This window comes from Wyeomyia smithii, chromosome 2 (assembly GCF_029784165.1).
Source record: "Wyeomyia smithii strain HCP4-BCI-WySm-NY-G18 chromosome 2, ASM2978416v1, whole genome shotgun sequence".
NCBI lineage: Eukaryota > Metazoa > Arthropoda > Insecta > Diptera > Culicidae > Wyeomyia > Wyeomyia smithii.
Window position 1 is genome coordinate 128,044,174 of NC_073695.1, and position 22,231 is coordinate 128,066,404.

At 36.4% G+C, this 22,231-nt stretch overlaps 1 protein-coding gene across 1 annotated transcript in view; it reads right to left on the reverse strand.

Annotated features, from left to right (window-relative positions):
- Positions 1-5,718: 5,718 nt before the first annotated feature.
- Positions 5,719-22,231, reverse strand: part of LOC129719884 (uncharacterized) — a 29,004-nt gene continuing 12,491 nt past the window's right edge. Inside the window, exon 3 of the mRNA XM_055671299.1 lies at positions 5,719-5,892. Within this exon, the coding sequence (XP_055527274.1) occupies positions 5,719-5,892 (174 nt within the window). The remainder of the gene's footprint in view (positions 5,893-22,231) is intronic.

Below are 22,231 nucleotides of genomic sequence, written 5' to 3' on the forward strand. Positions count from 1 at the left end.
CGACCAACGCCAACTTGCCCCATCGATCGGACGCAACGATCGATGCACCGTAGAAATGATGAGCCAGGAAGAATCCAGCGTAGCAACAACCCAGGAAGGCAACGTAGACACGACCAACGCATACCAACGTGGAGGACCCATCGAACGATATTGGTTGTGCTGACTAGGTAGATTTAGTTAATAAAAGGTTTAGCGATAGGAATATCGAGTTAGTCTTAAGCGTGCGTTCTACTGTAATCGGTCTTAAACGTGAATATATATATTTTTTTATAATACTCGTAACCATTCGAGCATTACTGGCGCAGTCGACGGCAAGTGCGTGGAAGTAGTGAAACGCTAAATTTCCTAAGTGCGATTAAGGAAAAGACTTAGTGCGGAAAAAGCAGTGCTAAGTGAACCGGAAAAAATACAAGTCCAAATGAAAATTAGGACTTAGTTAAACAAACCAAAAGTGACTATCAAGTGATATCGCAAATAGAAGCTGCACTTAGTGAAAATAAGCGCAGTTTTAACAAATAAAAGCGCTTGGAAACAGAGCACCTCACGAAAGCCCAACCCGAGCAACATTCATCGAGAATAACCGGATCATCGGCGAAGCCACTGGTGAGCGCATATCACTCAGTTTGCGTGATTCGGAGCGACGGAAGGACCCATACACATCTACCTACAACCTACCAGAGGACCATACTTGAGACTCCAGATGATGCTGAAAGCATTTCTGTAAGTAAAACACTCTTAAACTAAATCTAAACATAATTCAATCGTCACTTTTCATCGAGACTAGTTGCCGATTGAATACCACATATCACAACGAAGTGTGTGAAACCCAAAATAAATTTGTGAAGCTAGTGCAAGTGTGAGCGCATATCTAACTTAAAACTGGTTCGCATATTGTTTAGTTCCCATAACAAGTGAACAAACAAATCTCACTTCATTTAAAATGGAGCGTGAACTTATGATCTCCCCAGACCTCATGCCAGCACCAGAACTGGACGAGTTAGGAGACCATCAAAATGCACCACCACAGGTGCAACAACAAGAAATAACAGTGGAGCAATTGCTTCAACATATTAGAAACCTGACTGACACCCAGCAGGATCTTGTTTCAACCATTAGGCAAATGAAAGCCAAAGCAGATGATCCATTCCTGCAATTTCAGACACCCGATCCGATTAAAAACTTACCAACTTTTAACGGTAATAAAAAGAAACGAGTGCATGGCTCGAAGACGCTGAGAACACACTCGGTCTGTTCGAACGGTATCGTGGCCAGGCAGTATACTCTCAACTCGTTAGAGCAGTTAAGAACAAAATCATAGGGGAGGCAAAGGAAATCCTGATTGCCGCGGGTAACCCTAACAATTGGATCGACATTAAAGAAGTCATCCTAAATTCTTTTGGAGATAGACGTGATCTCACGTCTCATATCCAGTCGCTATTTTACATAAATCAGGGCAAGAAAAGTTTGCCAGAGTACTACAATAAAATCAAGACCATCGACACTGCCATTAAATCCACGGCAGCGACGATGGATGATTACAGACATTCAACAAAAGCAATTAACAACCTCGTTAGTCTTATGACGCTTACCAGGTTTATTGATGGCTTAACAGATGACCTTTCAATGCACGTGAGAAGCTACAGGCCAGAATCTTTAGAGGAAGCCTACGCCATCACTACGCAGTATGCGAATGCAGCATACAGACGTACGCTAAATATGAAGCCGACAATAGATAACATGGATAAACAAAGTTTTCATAATAGACAGGCGAAACAAAATAATTACAACAACAACGGCAACTCGCTTAATGCGAAACCTGCCAACTCCAATTCCAACAACCCAAACCATTCAAAAACATATGGGTCGGGAAAATTTAAAACGAAAAGCTCACCATCGGACGATGACGTCTCCATGAGGACGGCGAAGTCTCGTGTCGAGGTGAATAACCACGACAATAAAACAGAACGCGAAAGCAAACTTGAGGAAAAACCTGACACCTCAAATCAGCTGGAGGAATCCGTTCTAGAGTCGGATGACGACGACTACTTCGTCGACGACGAGCTAAATTTTCAGGTGAGCGAAGCACTAAAAGCAAATAACAACAACTTCATACCCTATATTACAATTCCAACGTCGAAAGGTGAAATGAAATTTTTGGTCGATACAGGTGCGAACAAAAACTATCTTTCACCAGACCACGTCAATATAGAAAACTGCAAAACCGAAACGGGAATCAAGGTGACAAACATAAAAGGAACCAACTCAATAAACAGATCGGCCTCTTTCGACCCGTTTCAAATCAACAAGAAATTGAAGTTTTTCATCTTTAAATTTCACAACTTCTTTGATGGATTGATTGGTTATGAGTCGTTAAGAGACTTGAACGCTCAAATTGACATTCGCAGAAACACATTAAAAATCGGGAGAAAGACCATTCAGATGAAAAAGAGATTCCCAGATAATCACAGAATAAATATAACAGAACAGGAATTCCAATTTGTAAAGATTAAAAAAAAAAAAAGACGGAGATTTTCTCATTAAAGAAGAAAAGCACCACGAAAACTTCACCATATTACCAGGCCTCTATAAGAGTGAGAATAATTTAGCCGTCATTGCAGACGCACTATCAAGAATTAGAACCGAAACAAACGAAGAAGTCAACGTTAATACCTCAAGCGACGACTTAGAAACGGTCCACTCAGCGGACACTAGCGATGATTACTTTATAAGTTGCACGGAAAGACCAATTAATCTGTTCAAAACGCAATTGATCTTTAAAATTGGCAATATAGATACCGATCTTCATGAAGAGGTTTTCACAAAATATCACAGATATACAATTGCTAGACCTCAATATACAGAGGTTGATATTGTGAACATCTTCAAAAACTATCTGAACCCCAAAGGAGTTAACTGCATAAAAGCTCCAGTTTCACTGCTACAATTAATTCAAGAAACCTATAAAACACATTTTTCCACTAATAAAATTTTCAAAGTATTTATTTCAGAGAAGCTGCTAGAAGACATCCGTCTAGATACCGAGCAAGATGAACTTATCGAACAAGTCCACGAATTTGGTCACAGGGGGATAAAGGAAAATAAGAAACAGATTCTCCAAAAATACTTCTTTCCCGAGCTTGAAAGGAAGCTGAAAATTTTTATCACATCCTGTGATATTTGCAAACGTAGCAAATATGACAGAAAACCTCCAAAACTGATACAAAGAAGTACCTTTGGTGAAACTGTTTTTGACAGAATGCATATCGACGTCTTTTTCATGAAAGGTCATAAATGGCTCACAATCGTTGATTCATTTTCCAAATTCGCGAATATAATTGCACTGGAAACAAGAACCATTATTGACATGAAAAAAGCAATAACGGATCACATTAGACAGTTTGGAAGACCTGTAACGATTGTGTGCGATCAAGAACCTTCCTTTAAATCCATTGATTTTATCGGATTCCTAAACGATTTAGGAATAGTCGTTCATCACGCTAGTTCCTCCGAATCGAAAGGCATTGTTGAAAGGTTTCACTCAACATTGATTGAGCTGTACAGAACTTTACACGCGAAGTACAAAGATTTGGCATTAAACGAAATAATGAATATTTTAACCGACATTTACAACAATACTTTTCATTCGGCAATTAATCAAAAACCACGCGATGTAGTCTTTAACAAAACAAATATTACAAATAGCGAGGAAATCGCAAGAAATTTTGATAAAATTCAATCCGCGATAAAAGTTGAACTCAATAAGCGAAAGGAAGCACACGAGAATAAATTTGATAAAAATGAAACACCAAAAACTTTAAATATAAATGATAAAAAATACATAAAAATTGGTCAAAGACAAACCAAAGATCAAAACCTTTATAAAATTGCAACTGTTAAATCCAATGATGAATTCACTTTTACTGATGCAAACGATATTAAAATCCATAAAAACCGAATTAAAAACTAAACATTTAAACCATCCCTTTTTCCTTTCAGAATAATTTTCATCCACACAATTAATGCTACCACATACAAAGAAATTCCCAACAGCAATGGACTGGTTGCATTCAAAATCAAAACAGCAAGGATCAAAACTGGATATGACAGGACATTACACAAAATCAATCTTAGGTCGCTAGAAGACAACGTAAAATATATAGAAAAAATTACCCAGTCATTCAAAACAATTGAACACTTAGAACAAACTCTTGTAGAAAAAATTAAAGTAGCCAACGGAAAACTTAGGAGTTTAAATACACACAGAACAAAAAGAGCACTAATAAATGCACTAGGAACGGCTATTAAAATCATTGCAGGGAACCCAGATAATGATGATCTCGAAATCATACATAAAAGCTTAGGAGAATTGCAAACACAAGAAAACAAATTAGTCCGCAACCAAGTCCGACAAATTCAAATCAATGAACTTTTTAAAGACAAAATCAACAACATTACAGATGCACTTGGAAAAATCAGCTCCAAAATATCAAAAGAATATAATTCAGTACAAGGCTTGAGATCAGATTTAGAATTCATTAACCTTATTTGGAATACAGATAAAATTATTCATATTTTAGAGAACATCGAGGAACAGATAGAATTTTCTAGAATAGGCTTGTTAAACAAAAATATTCTTTCAGTAGAAGAGAAAATGTACATTTTCGATAAACTTGTAAACCAAAACCTTAAATTGAATTATTTAGACGAAATTTTTCAGTACAGCACAGCTAGTATCGGCATCAGCAAAGGACAAGCAGTTATACTCATCAAGACACCAATTCTAGACGAGAAGACGTACGACCTTTTGGAACTTCATACCTTGAAAATCAACGAAACACGAATCGACACTCATATCAACCTGGTTACTAAGCATGGCGATCTAATTTACTCCCAAACATCAAAATGCGACATATGCGAGGGTAACAACTTGGTGGAAGACGAATGTATCTACAAAATTTTAACCCATCAAACACCAACATGCCCGCTTGTAAAGACGAAACAAGCATTCCAAGTCAATGAAATTGTAAAAGGCGTTATCCTGATCGATACCTCCGAAAATACAGAAGTAAGAGACTCTTGTGGAAACTCGAAGATGGTACGGGATGCCACCATTGTAGAAACCGAAAACTGTACCATTAGAATTCGCAACCTTACATTCCCTGGAAGGCTTGACGTAGTTCAACAAGACGAGTATCTGGTTCCAATCTACAGCAAACCTCTACAAAACACATCTTACTCAAAAGATGACGAAGAAAACTTTATGCTTCGGATCCTGAACCTAGAAGAACTCAGCGAGATTCAAATATCTCTAAACCATACACAAAAACGGGTAACATATGGAGGTGTCATCCTCCTCGCACTAACCTTCTTTTGTTTCTTCACTGCATTTTTCTACAGAAAAATACATGCGAGGGTGAGCAAGGAAAATCACACCAAGCTACCAGAACTTCTTACCCCCAAACATATAGGAGAAATAGACGGGACGGCTAAGACAAATGAAGATACGCCTAAGCACGGAAGCAATGGAGTCCACACCATGACGCCATTATCCGAGGTCCTTAAACATCAAACGAGGACGCTTGATACTTATGGGGGGAGACGTTATGAAAAGACGAGCCCAGCCAACCATGCCAACACGCCGCATCGATCGACCACAGCAACCGATGCGCCAGGGAATTGATGAGCCAGGAGAAACCAGCGTAGCAACAGCCAGGGTAACTACATCGAGACGACCAACGCCAACTTGCCCCATCGATCGGACGCAACGATCGATGCACCGTAGAAATGATGAGCCAGGAAGAATCCAGCGTAGCAACAACCCAGGAAGGCAACGTAGACACGACCAACGCATACCAACGTGGAGGACCCATCGAACGATATTGGTTGTGCTGACTAGGTAGATTTAGTTAATAAAAGGTTTAGCGATAGGAATATCGAGTTAGTCTTAAGCGTGCGTTCTACTGTAATCGGTCTTAAACGTGAATATATATTTTTTTTATAATACTCGTAACCATTCGAGCATTACTTATATATATATATATATATATATATATATATATATATATATATATATATATATATATATATATATATATATATATATATATATATATATATATATATATATATATATATATATATATATATATATATATATATATATATATATATAAACATATAAAAATGCAGCTTTGTCTGTCTGTCTGTATTCATATAGGCTTGGAAACTACCGAACCGGCCGGGAAAGCTGACAAAGATAGTTCGAGACCCCTTCCACTTCTGCAAGAGAAAGGTCCCATACAAATGAAACACAAATTTCTGCACATCTCGAAAACTAACCAAGCAAATTGAACCAAATTTGGCAAGTGGATGCTTTAGGAGTAACAAATATGTCCATGTTGGTTCGACACCCTTTCTTCCTCTGGAAGGGAGGGGTCTCATACAAATGAATCACAAATTTCTACACATCTCGAGAACTAACCAAGTTAATAGAACCAAATTTGGCATGTGGATATTTTTAGGAGTAGCAAATATGTCCCTGTTGATTAGACACCCATCCCTCTTCTGTAAAAGAGGGGTCCCACAAAAATGAAATACAAATTTCTGCACATCTCGAGAACTAACCAAGTAAGTAGAACCAAATTTGGAAGGTGGATGTTTTTAGGGGTAACAAATATATCCACAATGGTTTGCCAACCCTCCCTCTTCTACAAGAGAGAGGTCCCATACAAATGAAACACGAATTTCGCACAGCTCGAGAACCAATCAACCAAATACAACCAAATTTGGTATGTGAATGTTTTTAGAGGTAACAAGTATGCCCATAGTGGTTCGATTTCCCTCCTTCTTCTGTGAGGGAGGGGTTCATAACAAATGAAACACAAATATCTGCTTATTTCGAGAACTAACCAACTAAATTGAACCAAATTTGGCAGGTGATAGTTTTTAGAGGTAACAAATATATCCATAATGGATTGACGCCCCTCTCTCTTCTATAAGGGAGGGGTCCCATACAAATGAAACTCAAATCACGCACAGCTTGAGAACCAATCAAGCAAATATAACCAAATTTGGCAGGTAAATGTTTTTAGGTGTAACAAACATGTCAATAATGTTTCGACACCTTTCCTTCTTATGGCATGTCTCCAATTACCATTTCGAAATCCAAGATGGCGACTTCCCGTTTCTGAAAAATAGCGGCAAATGAGTATTTCCGGAATTGTTATGATGCACCGAAGCCACAAATCAACCTTAGACAACATTTTGAATTGTTAGATGGCGACTTCCGGTGTCTGGAAAACAGCCGAAAATGCTCAAATACCACTCAATATGAGCGTTTCTTCAATCAGATTAACACACGGAGGCCGGCAATTGTTCCCAAATGACGTTTTGAAATCCAAGATGGCGACTTCCGGTTTCCGAAAACAGCGGCAAATTACCAAATACCCCTCAATATGCGTATTTCCGGAATTGTTATGATGCACTGAAGCCACCAACCGACCTATCAACCTCAGACATTTTGAATTGTAAGATGGCGACCATCCAATATGGATATTTCCGGAATAGTTTTGATGCACTGAAGCCACAAATCGACCTCAGACAACAATTTGAATTGCAATATGGCGACTTTCGGAGTCCGGAAAACAGCCTAAAGTGACCAAATACCACCCAATATGAGTGTTTCTTCAACCAGATTGACGCTCGAAGGGCAAACATTGTTTCCAAATGCCATTTTGATTCCTTGCGATCCGGAAGTCGCCATATTACAATTCAATATGTTGTCTGAGGTCGATTTGTGGCTTCAGTGCATCAAAACTATTCCGGAAATATCCATATTGGATGGTAGTTGGACATGTGCCGCTGTTTTCCAGAAACCGGAAGTCGCCATCTTGGATTTCAAAATGGCATTTGTAAACAATTTCTGGCCTCTGAGCGTCAATCTGGTATTTGGTCATTTTCGGCTGTTTTCCAGACACCGGAAGTCGCCATCTTACAATTCAAAATGTCTGAGGTTGATAGGTCGGTTGGTGGCTTCAGTGCATCATAACAATTCCGGAAATACGCATATTGAGGGGTATTTGGTAATTTGCCGCTGTTTCTCGGAAACCGGAAGTCGCCATCTTGGATTTCACAATGGCATATGGGAAAAATTTCTGGCCTCCGTGTGTCAAGCTGATTAAAGAATCGCTCATATTAAGTGGTATTTGGTCAATTTCGGCTGTTTTCCAGACACCGGGAGTCGCCATCTTACAATTCAAAATGTTTTCTGAGGTCGATTTGTGGCTTCAGTGCGTCATAACAATTCCGGAAATACCCATATTGGGTGGTATTTAGTCATTTGCCGCTATTTTTCAGAAACTGGCAGTCGCCATTTTGGATTTCAAAATGGCATAAGGAGACAATTTTTGGCCTCTGAGCGTCAATCTGGTTGAAGAAACACTCATATTGGATGGTATTTGGTCATTTTCGGCTGATGGGTGGTATTTGGTCATTTGCCGCTGTTTTTCAGAAACCGGAAGTCGCCATTTTGGATTTCAAAAAGGCATTTGTAAACAATTTCTGGCCTCTGAGCGTCAATTTGGTTGAAGAAACACTCATACTGGGTGTTATTTGGTCATTTTCGGCTGTTTTCCAGACACCGTAGGTCGCCATCTTACAATTCAAAATGTTGTCTGAGGTCGATTTGTGGCTTCAGTGCATCATAACAATTCCGGAAATACTCATTTGCCGCTTATTTTCAGAAACGGGAAGTCGCCATCTTGGATTTCGAAATGGTAATTGGAGACATGCCATAAAAAGGAAAGGTGTCGAAACATTATTGACATGTTTGTTACACCTAAAAACATTTACCTGCCAAATTTGGTTATATTTGCTTGATTGGTTCTCAAGCTGTGCGTGATTTAAGTTTCATTTGTATGGGACCCCTCCCTTATAGAAGAGAGAGGGGCGTCAATCCATTATGGATATATTTGTTACCTCTAAAAACTATCACCTGCCAAATATGGTTCAATTTAGTTGGTTAGTTCTCGAAATAAGCAGAAATTTGTGTTTCATTTGTTATGAACCCCTCCCTCACAGAAGAAGGAGGGAAATCGAACCACTATGGGCATACTTGTTACATCTGAAAACATTCACATACCAAATTTGGTTGTATTTGGTTGATTGGTTCTCGACCTGTGCGAAATTCGTGTTTCATTTGTATGGGACCTCTCACTTGTAGAAGAGGGAGGGTTGTCAAACCATTGTGGATATATTTGTTACCCCTAAAAACATCCACCTTCCAAATTTGGTTCTACTTACTTGGTTAGTTCTCGAGATGTGCAGAAATTTGTATTTCATTTTTGTGGGACCCCTCTCTTACAGGAGAGGGATGGGTGTCTATTTGCTACACCTAAAAATATCCACATGCCAAATTTGGTTCTATTTACTTGGTTAGTTCTCGAGATGTGTAGAAATTTGTGATTCATTTGTATGAGACCCCTCCCTTCCAGAGGAAGAAAGGGTGTCGAACCAACATGGACATATTTGTTACTCCTAAAGCATCCACTTGCCAAATTTGGTTCGATTTGCTCGGTTATTTTTCGAGATGTGCAGAAATTTGTGTTTCATTTGTATGGGAACTTTCTCTTGCAGAAGTGGAAGGGGTCTCGAACTATCTTTGTCAGCTTTCCCGGCCGGTTCGGTAGTTTCCAAGCCTATATGCATACGAATATAATATATATATATATATATATATATATATATATATATATATATATATATATATATATATATATATATATATATATATATATATATATATATATATATATATATATATATATATATATATATATATATATATATATATATATATATATATATATATATATATATATATATATATATATATATGTATATATTAGGGTGGGGAAAAATGATCGACTTTCCAGAATCATGTTTTTTGAAGTAGAATACTTCTCTCAGGAAGTTCGGCTATATAGGGATGTGAAATGAAAATCTAAAACCGAAAAAAGTGAAAAATATGTCCAATTTCAAATGCTAATAAATCGGTTAGTATTCGATGGATTTCCTTCGTTCTTGCAGCAATAGATTGGAAAATCTTTTGAGCAGCGCGGTTTTTCTCAGCGTGTGTCGCCAGACAGCCATTATTCCCCCCGTGTTGGGGCAGCATGAAGATTGATTCAGTAAATCCAGTTTCGGAAATCAAAATGCCTTTTTTAAGGCAAATAAACAAGTCATTGAAAGTTAATAATTTTTGTCAACGCAAGCAAGCATTCTGTGTTGCATCCTAGCAATTCAAATTTGTCGCACCCGTCTAATTTACTGAATGTGAAATAGCTTCCACAGTGCATGTTGTCCGTGTATCTTAATTCCCCCAATGTTAGGGCAGCTCAAAGGTTGTAATTAGCAACCGATTTTGGACCGCAACATGCTTTTTTCAAGGCAAATAAAAAAATAATTGAAGGTTAATAATTTTCTAGCATCAACACAAGCAGACATTCTGTGCGGGATGCAATCAAATTCTGTTGTAGTTAAGCAAGATCGCGCCAAATCACCGATGGTCGAATATCGACCATTTTCGATTTGAATGAAACTTTGCACACGTATTTGGCTTAGCAAACTGAGCATTTTCCACAGATGGAGCGATTTTTCACACCCATGAGTTACATTCTAAAAGGGCGTATGCCTTTTGGCATAGGTTTTTTTCGAAGCATTGTAGCCCAGAAACCGTTGATTGTATAGAAAAACTGTCTGAGAATGAGTTGTAGGGAATTAAAAATGCACCATAAAAAAATATACACTGTACAAAAAAAATTTTTTTTGACCAAAAAAAATTAAAAATAAACATTAAATTTCAATTTAAAAAAAAGAGTTGATTTTTTTAAGAAACTTGACGTTAATACGCAACTTTTAAAGAAAAGCCCAGGATGGAGAAATGAAAAATAATTTTTTTATGGTAGATTAATTTTTATATAAAAATTCTTATTTAAACATTTTTCAAAATATTCGTATTCTGATGATTTTAAAAGATGCAGAAAGTCATTTTGAATCAAAAAGCTTTTGGTAGTAAACATTCTAAAGGTATTGGTTTTCGAGTTATTTCTAATTGAAGCTCGAAAAATTATTATTATTTAGGAAAATACACGTTTTTCTTAATTTGTCCATGGTTCTCCAGCGGAAACCATACATTTATCGGAATGCTTGATCAAAATTATACAATTCATTTTTTGACAACAAAACGATTGGGCGAACGGTTCTCAAGAAAAGAGTTAAATGTTCTAAGTGATATAAATATATATAAGAATCAAATACTTGTTTCCGAGTTTTATTATCTTAGGAACATATTTTTTTATGACATAGATACTTTACAGAACTAGTTTCACCTTATATTTTATATACATCATAAGTTTGTTCGAATGTTTTATAAAAATGTTTTATAAAATAATATGTTTGTCGTGCAACACTACCTACTTGTTTACTAATAATAACTGTTTGTGAAGTACGCAACCAATAACTACTGGGTCACCTATAATATCTGTTTTCGTATATAAATACGATTGCACTATTCCAGATGTGTTAGTAACAGTTTGCATTTTGTGAAGATGAATGAAGTGAAAATGGAATACACCAAGCCCAAATGCTGTAAATCCTTTCCTGATCATCGGTGCTCATCAAGCTTACGCAAATTAAACAAAAAATTACTGCAAAATTAAAAATGTTGAACAGTCAAGCTCATTCTGATACGTCTTTATCAATTTGTGATTCGTGTAGTTATTGGAATGATAGTCAAGTCACCATTCATCCCTTCGTTGTTTACTATTCAGAATCTGGAACACTTAAGAATATCAGCTTCATCATAATATCGGAAGTACTCCATCATGATACTGTTGCGGTTCAGGTGTTCATTGCCAAATTAATGAGTTTTTTGAAAACAACAACAGAGTTGAAAAAAGCGATATTAATGTCTGATGGAGCTGCCTCACAATATAAAAATAGAAAAAACTTTGCAACAAAATATAACGTCGATGCAGAGTGGCATCTTTTGCGACTTCTCATGGTAAAGGCCCATGCGATGCAATTGGTGGCGAATGGCAGGAAATGCAAGTTTAGCTAAAGAACATGAACATCCCATAACAAGCGCAAAAGAATTGTATGATTGTAATAAAAATTCATCAAAAATGTCATTTAGTTGGGTATCATATGAAGAATATGAACAAGGAGTAACAGAATGGAGCAATATTTTCAAAAAATCTATATAAATAGCTGCCACACAAAAGTATTACTCTTTTGTTCCGATTTCAGAAAATAAGATACAAACGAAGCTGTTTTCAAAAGATGATTTACTTATGATGTATATAAAATATGAGGTCGAAACTAGTTCTGTAAAGTATCTATGTCATAAAAAAATATGTTCCTAAGATAATAAAACTCGAAAATAAATATTTGATTCTTACATATATTTATATCACTTAGAACATTTAACTCTTTTCTTGAGAACCGTTCGCCCAATCGTTTTGTTGTCAAAAAATGAATTGTATATTTTTGATGAAGCATTCCAATGAACGTATGGTTTTTGCTGGAGAACCATGGACAAATTAAGAGAAACGTGTATTTTCCTAAACAATTATAATTTTGCGAGCTTAAATTAGAAATAACTCGAAAACCAATGCCTTTAGAATGTTTACTACCAAGAGCTTTTTGGTTCAAAATGACTCTCTGCATCTTTTAAAATCATCAGAATACAAATATTTTGAAAAATGTTCAAATTAGAATTTTTATGAAAAAAATTTATCTACCATAAAAAAACTATTTTTCATTTCTCCATCCTGGGCTTTTTTTTAAAAGTTGCGTATTAACGTCAAGTTTCTTTAAAAAAAAAAAATAAAAAAAATTCAACTCTTTTTTTTTTAAATTGAAATTTAATGTTTATTTTTAATTTTTTTTGGTCAAAAAAATTTTTCTTTGTACAGTGTATATTTTTTATGGTGCATTTTTAATTCCCTACAACTCATTTTCAGACAGTTTTTCTATACAATCAACGGTTTCTGGGCTACAATGCTTCGAATAAAACCTATGCCAAAAGGCATACGCCCTTTTAGAATGTAACTCATGGGTGTAACAAATTTCTCCACCTGTGAAAAATGCTCAGTTTGCTAAGCCAAATACGTGGGCAAAGTTTCATTCAAATCAAAAATGTATTTTCAGGCGATTTGAAATGATTTTGCTCAGTTGTCTAATTTTTACTTTCACTTTATTTAGTAAACCCCCCACTGTAGGGGCAGCGCAAAGGCTGCGATCAGCATAACCGACATTAGAATAATAAACTGCCCTGTTAGAACGTATTCCCAAAAACAGTTAGTTCGACTATGCAGAGCTAATATGAAGTCGATTCAATCAATCAGCATAAACAGAATTTCGTCGTCTCCCAGCTGCCAAGTTGCAACATGATGCAACACGCAAAGGCGAGCACGTTAATACGCACTTTTTAAAAAAAAAAGTCCAGGATGGAGAAATGAAAAATAATTTTTTTATGGTAGATTAATTTTTTTTATAAAAATTCTAATTTGAACATTTTTCAAGATATTTGTGTTCTGATGATTTTAAAAGATGCAGAGAGTCATTTTGAACCAAAAAGCTCTTGGTAGTAAATATTCTAAAGGCACTGGTTTTCGAGTTATTTCTAATTTAAGCTCGAAAAATTATAATTATTTAGGAAAATACACGTTTCTCTTAATTTGTCCATGGTTCTCCAGCAAAAACCATACGTTCATTGGAATGCTTCATCAAAAATATACAATTCATTTTTTGACAACAAAACGATTGGGCGAACGGTTCTCAAGAAAAGAGTTAAATGTTCTAAGTGATATAAATATATATAAGAATCAAATACTTGTTTCCGAGTTTTATTATCTTAGGAACATATTTTTTTATGACATAGATACTTTACAGAACTAGTTTCACCTTATATTTTATATACATCATAAGTAAATCATCTTTTGAAAACAGCTTCGTTTGTATCTTATTTTCTGAAATCGGAACAAAAGAGTAATACTTTTGTGTGGCAGCTATTATTATAGATTTTTTGAAAATATTGCTCCATTCTGTTACTCCTTGTTCATATTCTTCATATGATACCCAACTAAATGACATTTTTGATGAATTTTTATTACAATCATACAATTCTTTTGCGCTTGTTATGGGATGTTCATGTTCTTTAGCTAAACTTGCATTTCCTGCCATTCGCCACCAATTGCATCGCATGGGCCTTTACCATGAGAAGTCGCAAAAAATGCCACTCTGCATCGACGTTATATTTTGTTGCAAAGTTTTTTCTATTTTTATATTGTGAGGCAGCTCCATCAGACATTAATATCGCTTTTTTCAACTCTATTGTTGTTTTCAAAAAACTCATTAATTTGGCAATGAACACCTGAACCGCAACAGTATTATGATGGAGTACTTTCGATATTATGATGAAGCTGATATTCTTAAGTGTTCCAGATTCTGAATAGTAAACAACGAAGGGATGAATGGTGACTTGACTATCATTCCAATAGCTACACGAATCACAAATTGATAAAGACGTATCAAAATGAGCTTGACTTTTTAATTTTAATTTTAATTTTTAATTTTGCAATAACGTTTTCGTTTAATTTGCGTAAGCTTGATGAGCACCGATGATCAGGAAAGGGTTTACAGCATTTGGGCTTGGTGTATTCCATTTTCACTTCATTCATCTTCACAAAATGCAAACTGTTACTAACACATCTGGAATAGTGCAATCGTATTTATATACGAAAACAGATATTATAGGTGACCCAGTAGTTATTGGTTGCGTACTTCACAAACAGTTATTATTAGTAAACAAGTAGGTAGTGTTGCACGACAAACATATTATTTTATAAAACATTTTTATAAAATATTCGAACAAACTTATGATGTATATAAAATATAAGGTGAAACTAGTTCTGTAAAGTATCTATGTCATAAAAAAATATGTTCCTAAGATAATAAAACTCGAGAACAAATATTTGATTCTTATATATATTTATATCACTTAGAACATTTAACTCTTTTCTTGAGAACCGTTCGCCCAATCGTTTTGTTGTCAAAGAATGAATTGTTTATCTTTGATGAGGCATTCCAATGAACGTATGGTTTTTGCAGGAGAACCAAGGACAAATAAAAAAAAAACGTGTATTTTCCGAAATATTAATAATTTGCATCTCTCTGCATCTTTTAAAATCATCAGAATACAAATATTTTGGAAAATGTTTAAATTAGAATTTTTATAAAGAAATTAATCTACCATAAAAAAAATATTTTTCATTTCTCCATACTGGACTTTTTTTTAAAAGTTGCGTATCAACGTCAAGTTTTAAAAAATAAAAATAAAAAAAATCAACTCTTTTTTTTTTTATTGAAATTTAATGTTTATTTTTAATTTTTTTGGTCAAAAAAAAATTTTTTTGTACAGAGTATATTTTTTTATGGTGCATTTTTAATTCCCTACAATTCATTCTCAGACAGTTTTTCTATACAATCAACGGTTTCTGGGCTACAATGCTTCGAATAAAACCTATGCCAAAAGGCATACGCCCTTTTAGAATGTAACTCATGGGTGTGAAAAATCGCTCCATCTGTGGAAAATGCTCAGTTTGCTAAGCCAAATCCGTGTGCAAAGTTTCATTCAAATCAAAAATGGTCGATATTCGACCATCGGTGATTTGGCGCGATCTTACTCGGTAACGTATTAACATTGATGCAAAACATGAAAAGTACGAAGTTTTTCGGGCATATCGCATGAGATTTTTAACACAAAACTGGTTTGGATAAGAAAGATTGTGTTACTACAGCACCGCTATTTGTATAATATATTCGTTCTCTATTTGTTCAGATTATTTACAAAATTGTAACTTCGGTTGTATCTACCGAAATTAACGCTTCGGACTTTCAACTATAGTTGGTTAATAATACGAATAAGTTTCTACGTGAAGAAAGCAAAGAGCGGAAGCTTATTAATATAGATAAATGAATGAAATAAAGATAAAAGAAGACAAATGAACGTAGATCAATGATGTGATGTCAGTGTTATTAAATATCCTACTCAATTTAAATAAAATTCTAGCTCGAAGTACTTCGCACTGCTAGCTATGTGTGAATATCAGTGCTGATAAAAGTCATTTTCCCCAGCAAAATTCTTCGAAAATTACAGCCAATCATTTTCAATTTTCACTTCCAATGATCGCAGCACTCTTTCAGATACACTAGTTTTTCGTCCTAGTAACGTGCTGTTATACTCAGATGAAATAGATCGCGCGCATCGTTCACGGTAACGGAATAAAATTTGACGACAAATCCAACCAAATGATCTTCACTTCAAAGCGAAAAAGAAAAACAAACAGTCCACTCAACCAAAATCAACTTCACCGAAACACTTTTTCACTGACACTGACCGATGCCTTGACAATCTTCGTTAACTGATAAACTGATTTTGTTGTCTTGCTTCCATAGCATGAAATATAATGAGGTGTTTTGACAGTTCACTTCCATGCAAAAAGCGGAAAGGGAGAACTCTGAAAGGATTGTAAAAACTAACGTTTATGGATGCTTTTTTCACTTTCACTCAAGAGTGTCAACAAATATCAACCCTGTGAATATAATATTATCATTTAGTTTGATTAATAGATATACTGGCCTTAGTTTACTCAGTTAAATAACGAGGATTTTCTGCTGATAAAATATATCTACATGGTAAAGTTAAATAAGTAAATTAATTCGTGTGAATTGAACTTTTTCACGAATCGGCCAAAATAGGAGCCCCGAGTGGCCAATTAAGAAATGCTATGGCCAAAATAAGAGCCTAGAGAAGTTTTTTGGTTGGAAAATATATAAACAAAATAACATAAATTTACTATTTAAACTCAATGTTAGTGAAAAATACAAACGAGTTCATCCGATTTCCACGTTGGACTGATTCAATTACATATTTTTCGAAGGAATCAGGCCGAATATCTTTCATTAAAAACATACTATGGCCAAAACCGGCGCTTTTACCCTACCCGGCTCGAACCCGTAAAATATTTTTTGGCGTTACCCGAAACCCGACCCGAACCCGACGGGTATGGGTCGGGTTGCGGGTTTCGGGTAAAAATACCCGTACCCGACCATCTCTACAAAATATACTCGATGTAAACGACATCGCAGAGTGTTATTTGAAATTTCTAGAGAAACATTTCAAAAGGTCCTATCTGACATCGATGCTTGTCAGAGAAAAATGAACTTGAAGTTTTGTGAATCCTTTTCAATTTCCAATTAAAACCGAAATAAGATTCCATCCCTTTTATTACCTCAAATGTAAAAAAAGAACGTCATCTGAACTTCTAGTGCTTTCTCAATCGTTTCAATTCTTTTTTCCAGTTTTTATTGATGGTTTTGTTACATAGGACCTATGTTGTTTTCGTTCTCACATAGGACCTATCTGATTGGTCTCTTAGTAACTATCAATGACACATTGGACCTTTGATTTAAATGGCTTCAAAGGCTTTATATGAAACAGTATATCATTATGATTAACGTTTGATATCCGAATTCGAGATTCATTTCCATGAAAATATTGTCTATCATTTCTTATGAAAGTTTGGTTTTTTAAACCAAAATTTTTTTTATTTAATTCTCTTTTCTAAATCAAAATTAATAGTAATCAATTAATCACATGATTTTTCAGTGAGGCAGCTGGGGTGTAGTGGTTTGTGAAACGGTCGCTTAAGACGAAGTGAGGAATCAAAGGGAAATGACAATGTCAAACTCGATTAAAAAGAAAAATGTCATGTTGTAGGTTATACAAGAACAGTGAAAATACGTAAATATATAACACTAATTAATTGAATGATTTATTTGTTTTGTTGCAATGATTATTATAATTTATTTCATTTTCCTATTATCAAAATTATTTACTATGCGCATCATTTTCTTCGGGATCCAGATTTCCATCGAAGTGACTATAGAACATAAGGAAAAAATGTGTGTTTGAAAACATAAGGTCGTCTCTCGTTAGGTCGTCGTTTACCAAAAGGCCTTCTGAATTTGCTGGCAATATACAGCTGTCGTTCGAATCATTCTCGTGGGATTCCTGAATCGCAAAATCTAGCACTTGAAACTCGTCCGCTGGACACAGGGGGGGCGCTCTGTCCGTGGAGTTAAGGTAGCAGCCTCGGAGAAGGAAGGTACCATAGTTACAACCAACATATATGGTGTCACGTTTGAAATTTTCTGAATAGTCAGAATTAACAGCAATATTCTTCATAGAATCAGGGACCTGCAACTAGTTGATTTTCCATTTTTCATCATTTTCAATGATGTTCCTTGGCTGGCAATGATTCAAAAAACCCCTATGACAGTGTGCGAAAGTTTTGTAAATTTTCCTTCTACTCGAATGAGTCCATGAAACGTCTGTTTCCATCTGGAAAATTCTTCATGAACAAATAATCGCGACGTGAACGACTCTATGAGACTTCGTGAGGGGAACCTACAACGATGACGAGGAGATGTTCGAGATCTGTGAATCATATTAGAGGTAATAATGTAGCATCTAAGCTAAACATTTCAATTAAGATTTACCAGGTGCACGCTAGTCGTCCGTACCGCTACGTTTTCGGCGTCTTCTGTGGACATCGATTACGACTTCATTTTTACTTTTTTTCACTTTCTCAAACCGGTAAAGAATATTACACAATGCTCGAGGTCCAATCTGCAACTGTCAAAGTTTTTGTTCGTATAACAGATTGGCCTACTAGTAGACAAACGTCCAATCAGAGAGCTGTGCGATATTGTATTATTATTCAAATTGGACGTTTTCTTGCAAGCTCTGGAATTTTTATGGATATCAAATATCTATTTTTTTCTCAAAGGAACTTATAGATAAGAAGCTCTTCCATGCGAATAAACATAAAATGGGTTTTGTTTACAAATGTCAGGTAGGACCTTTTGAAATGTTCCTCGAGATTTATGAAAGATTTTAACCGTATTTTAACACATAATAAAGAAAAACTTCAGTTTATATTGTCAGTAGTTGAGTCATGTTTAATAAAATATCCAGCTTCTTCAAAATGAGTACTCATTAACACACCTCAAAAATTACAGATAAATTTGAACTCAAATTAGGATAAAAGCTTTACTATTTTAGAAATTTACAAGTATATTTGAATACGTTACATATGTTATACATATATTAAAAAAATATACTACAAGGTATACAGCCTAGGGGTTGTATGAAATGGTGACGTGGGACTAAATATATATATTGTATGCTGCGATAAACTGTTCATAGGCAACACTACCGTTTATATTTGATGGTCGCTATTGTAAAAATAACGATGCATGAATACATGAAAATTTTACACTAGTAGTATTTGTGAAAATTCTTATTACTCTTATTTTCAAGCATTTATAGTTCTGAAAAGAAATGATTCCATAATCTTCAGCTCGAAATGTGTGCTATAGAACATTGATGATCGCACCACCACCGGTAGCATTGAATATTTTGCTTGGCCGCGCATAATAAAATATGGTCTCCGCTGTGCCCTCAAAATATCCTGCAGCGTACGATGGTTTCTGTTGCTGACGTATGCAAAATAAAACCGAACCGATTCCATAATCTTTAGCTCGAAATATGTGCTACAGAACGCTGATGATCGCACCACCGGTACCATTGAATATTTTGCTTGGCCGCGCAAAATAAAATTGCTCTCCGCTGTGCCCTCCAAAGAAACAATTGAACCAAAAAATCAGACAATTTAGCATTGAAAATTCTTGAAATGAGGGTTATGTCTTGCTGTGACACACTGTTCATAGGCAGCAACGCTACCGTTTATCTTTGGTGCGCCCTGGTCGTTATTGTAAAAATGATTATTGAGAAATAGATGAACATTTCACACCAGTAGTAGTTGTGAAAATTCTTATTACTCTTATTTGTAAGTATTTATTATTCTGGAAATAACTGATTCTATAATCTCCAGCTCGAAATGTGTGCTACAGAACATTGATGATCGCACCACCACCGGTAGCATTGAATATTTTGTTGGCCGCGCGTAAAATTTGCTCTCCGTTGTTCACCACAAAATATCATGCAGTGTACGATGGTGCCTGTTGCTGCCATATGCAAAATAAAACCGAACCGATTCCATAATCTTTACGTGTGCTACAGAACGCTGATGATCGCACCAACGTAGCTTTGAATATTTTTCTTGGCCGCGCATAATGAAATTTGCCTTCCGCTGTGCCCTCCAGTAGCTGTGCCAGCAAAATATCCTGCAGCGTACGATGGTAACTGTTGCTGCCGTGTGCAAAATTAAGGTAGCATGCTCCGCAGTGCCTGAAAGTTGACTCGTATGCAGCTCTTGTTTCTCAATGTCGCGTATCTCTAACAGCTCCACTCGCTATTGTATAACAAACTAAACTGAAGCTGAATTTTCTACACGCAGTCTTTTGTATCGAGTTCAGCGTAGATTTTTGCCATTAGGACGTGGCCACGCAGCTAAATGAAAGACAAACAAACCAAAACACTTTATTGAGTCAAAATATGTAGGCAGTGGAATTTATTCCGTCCATGATATTGTTATCCGTGCTCTGGAAGCAAGCCAATAGCGAGGGAAATGTATGGGAAAGCTTGACCTTGAAACTTTTCATCTTTTTTCACCATTAAGCAGTAAAGCAACAATGTTGAACATTATATCACACAATTGTTACACATTTTATCTATCCACCGACATATAAATGACTCAGATGCATTAAGTCGTTCGCTTGCTATAATCGTTTGAAATGTGACGCAACATTTGCCAGTCTCCTTTTTCCATTTTACAAAATGTAATCTAGTATAGAAAACAAAGACGTAGTCCTACGTCGAAAAGATCAATTTTCATGGAGGGGTAATTGGGACTAAGCCCGAAACTTTAGGTCAGACACTTTGGGTCAGATGGTATTTAATATTTTAGGCATTTAAAAAACACATCGAAGCCACCGAGAAACGTCAAAATAAACTACATACAATAAAGAAACTAGGAATGGCATTGCTATCAGCTACCATACATTTGACGCGTTACCAACATCGCTGGCACTGGTACCCGAAAAATGAACAGTTTACCCTTTTCTTGTGTTGGTTCGAAAACTTTCATTTCACTTTGGGAAATCTTAGGACCTTTTCGGGGAAATTTAGGAGAGGAAATATTTTTCCTCTTTCTAGACGCCCCAGGATTGGTATAAGTTGTTCCCGCTGGTGATTCGTCAGAATCGGTTTCATCAGAGGACAACAGATCAAAGGGGTTCGATGTTATGGTAGAAGTGGTCACGGTCTTCTTCAGCATCTCAGCGTAAGATCGCTTTGAACGCTCCTTAAGTGACCGCTTGATTTTATCTCTGCGCTGCATGTACACCGGGCATGTGGAGAGCTCATGCTGATTTTCCCCGCAGTGAATACATTTTTCAGCATTTACACTGCAAGAATCGTCCGCATGAGTTTCTCCACACTTGCTACATCGTGCCTTATAGGGTAGGCGGCTGGCCTAGCTGCTTGCAACTGGTGCAATTCATAACACGGGGTACATACAATCGCACAGGCAGACAACCCCGATCGATCGAGACGTGGCTAGGGAAAGCAGATCCGGCAAACGTAACACGAAACGAGTCTGACGGAGTGTACACTTTTGTGCCGTTGACAAGAGACACAGCCCGTAATTGCCTGCAATCTATGATCTTTACTTTTACGTCGTGACACAAAGCATTTTTGAAGCAGCCAAAACCGCTTGCCAAGATACACTCGACCGACAGACTCGAATCGGTTATGACACCGTCGATCTTCACGTCTCGTGCGGGTATATAAACGCGATACTCGCGTGTGAAAAGCTCGGAGCGAGCAATAGCGTTGGCCTGTTCCAGGTCGCTGACCACGACACGGAGCTTGTTGGGTCTGACCTTGGAGATTTCGGTCACGGCCTTGTACCCCTCCGTCAGGTCTTTCGAAATCTGCAGGATGTTCAACGGTTTCAATTTCGGTCCTGCTTTTGGCCGAAAGAAAACAGTAAAGCTGCCCTGAGATCCGTCCGGGTAAAGCCTGGGACTGGAGAATTAACAGAGGAAGGGTTGGCAGGAGGGACAGGGTCGGAGGGGTTCGGGGATGGTGGCACGGGAGGCGAGGGATCTACATCCATCGCGCCAAATCTAGCGCACTAGC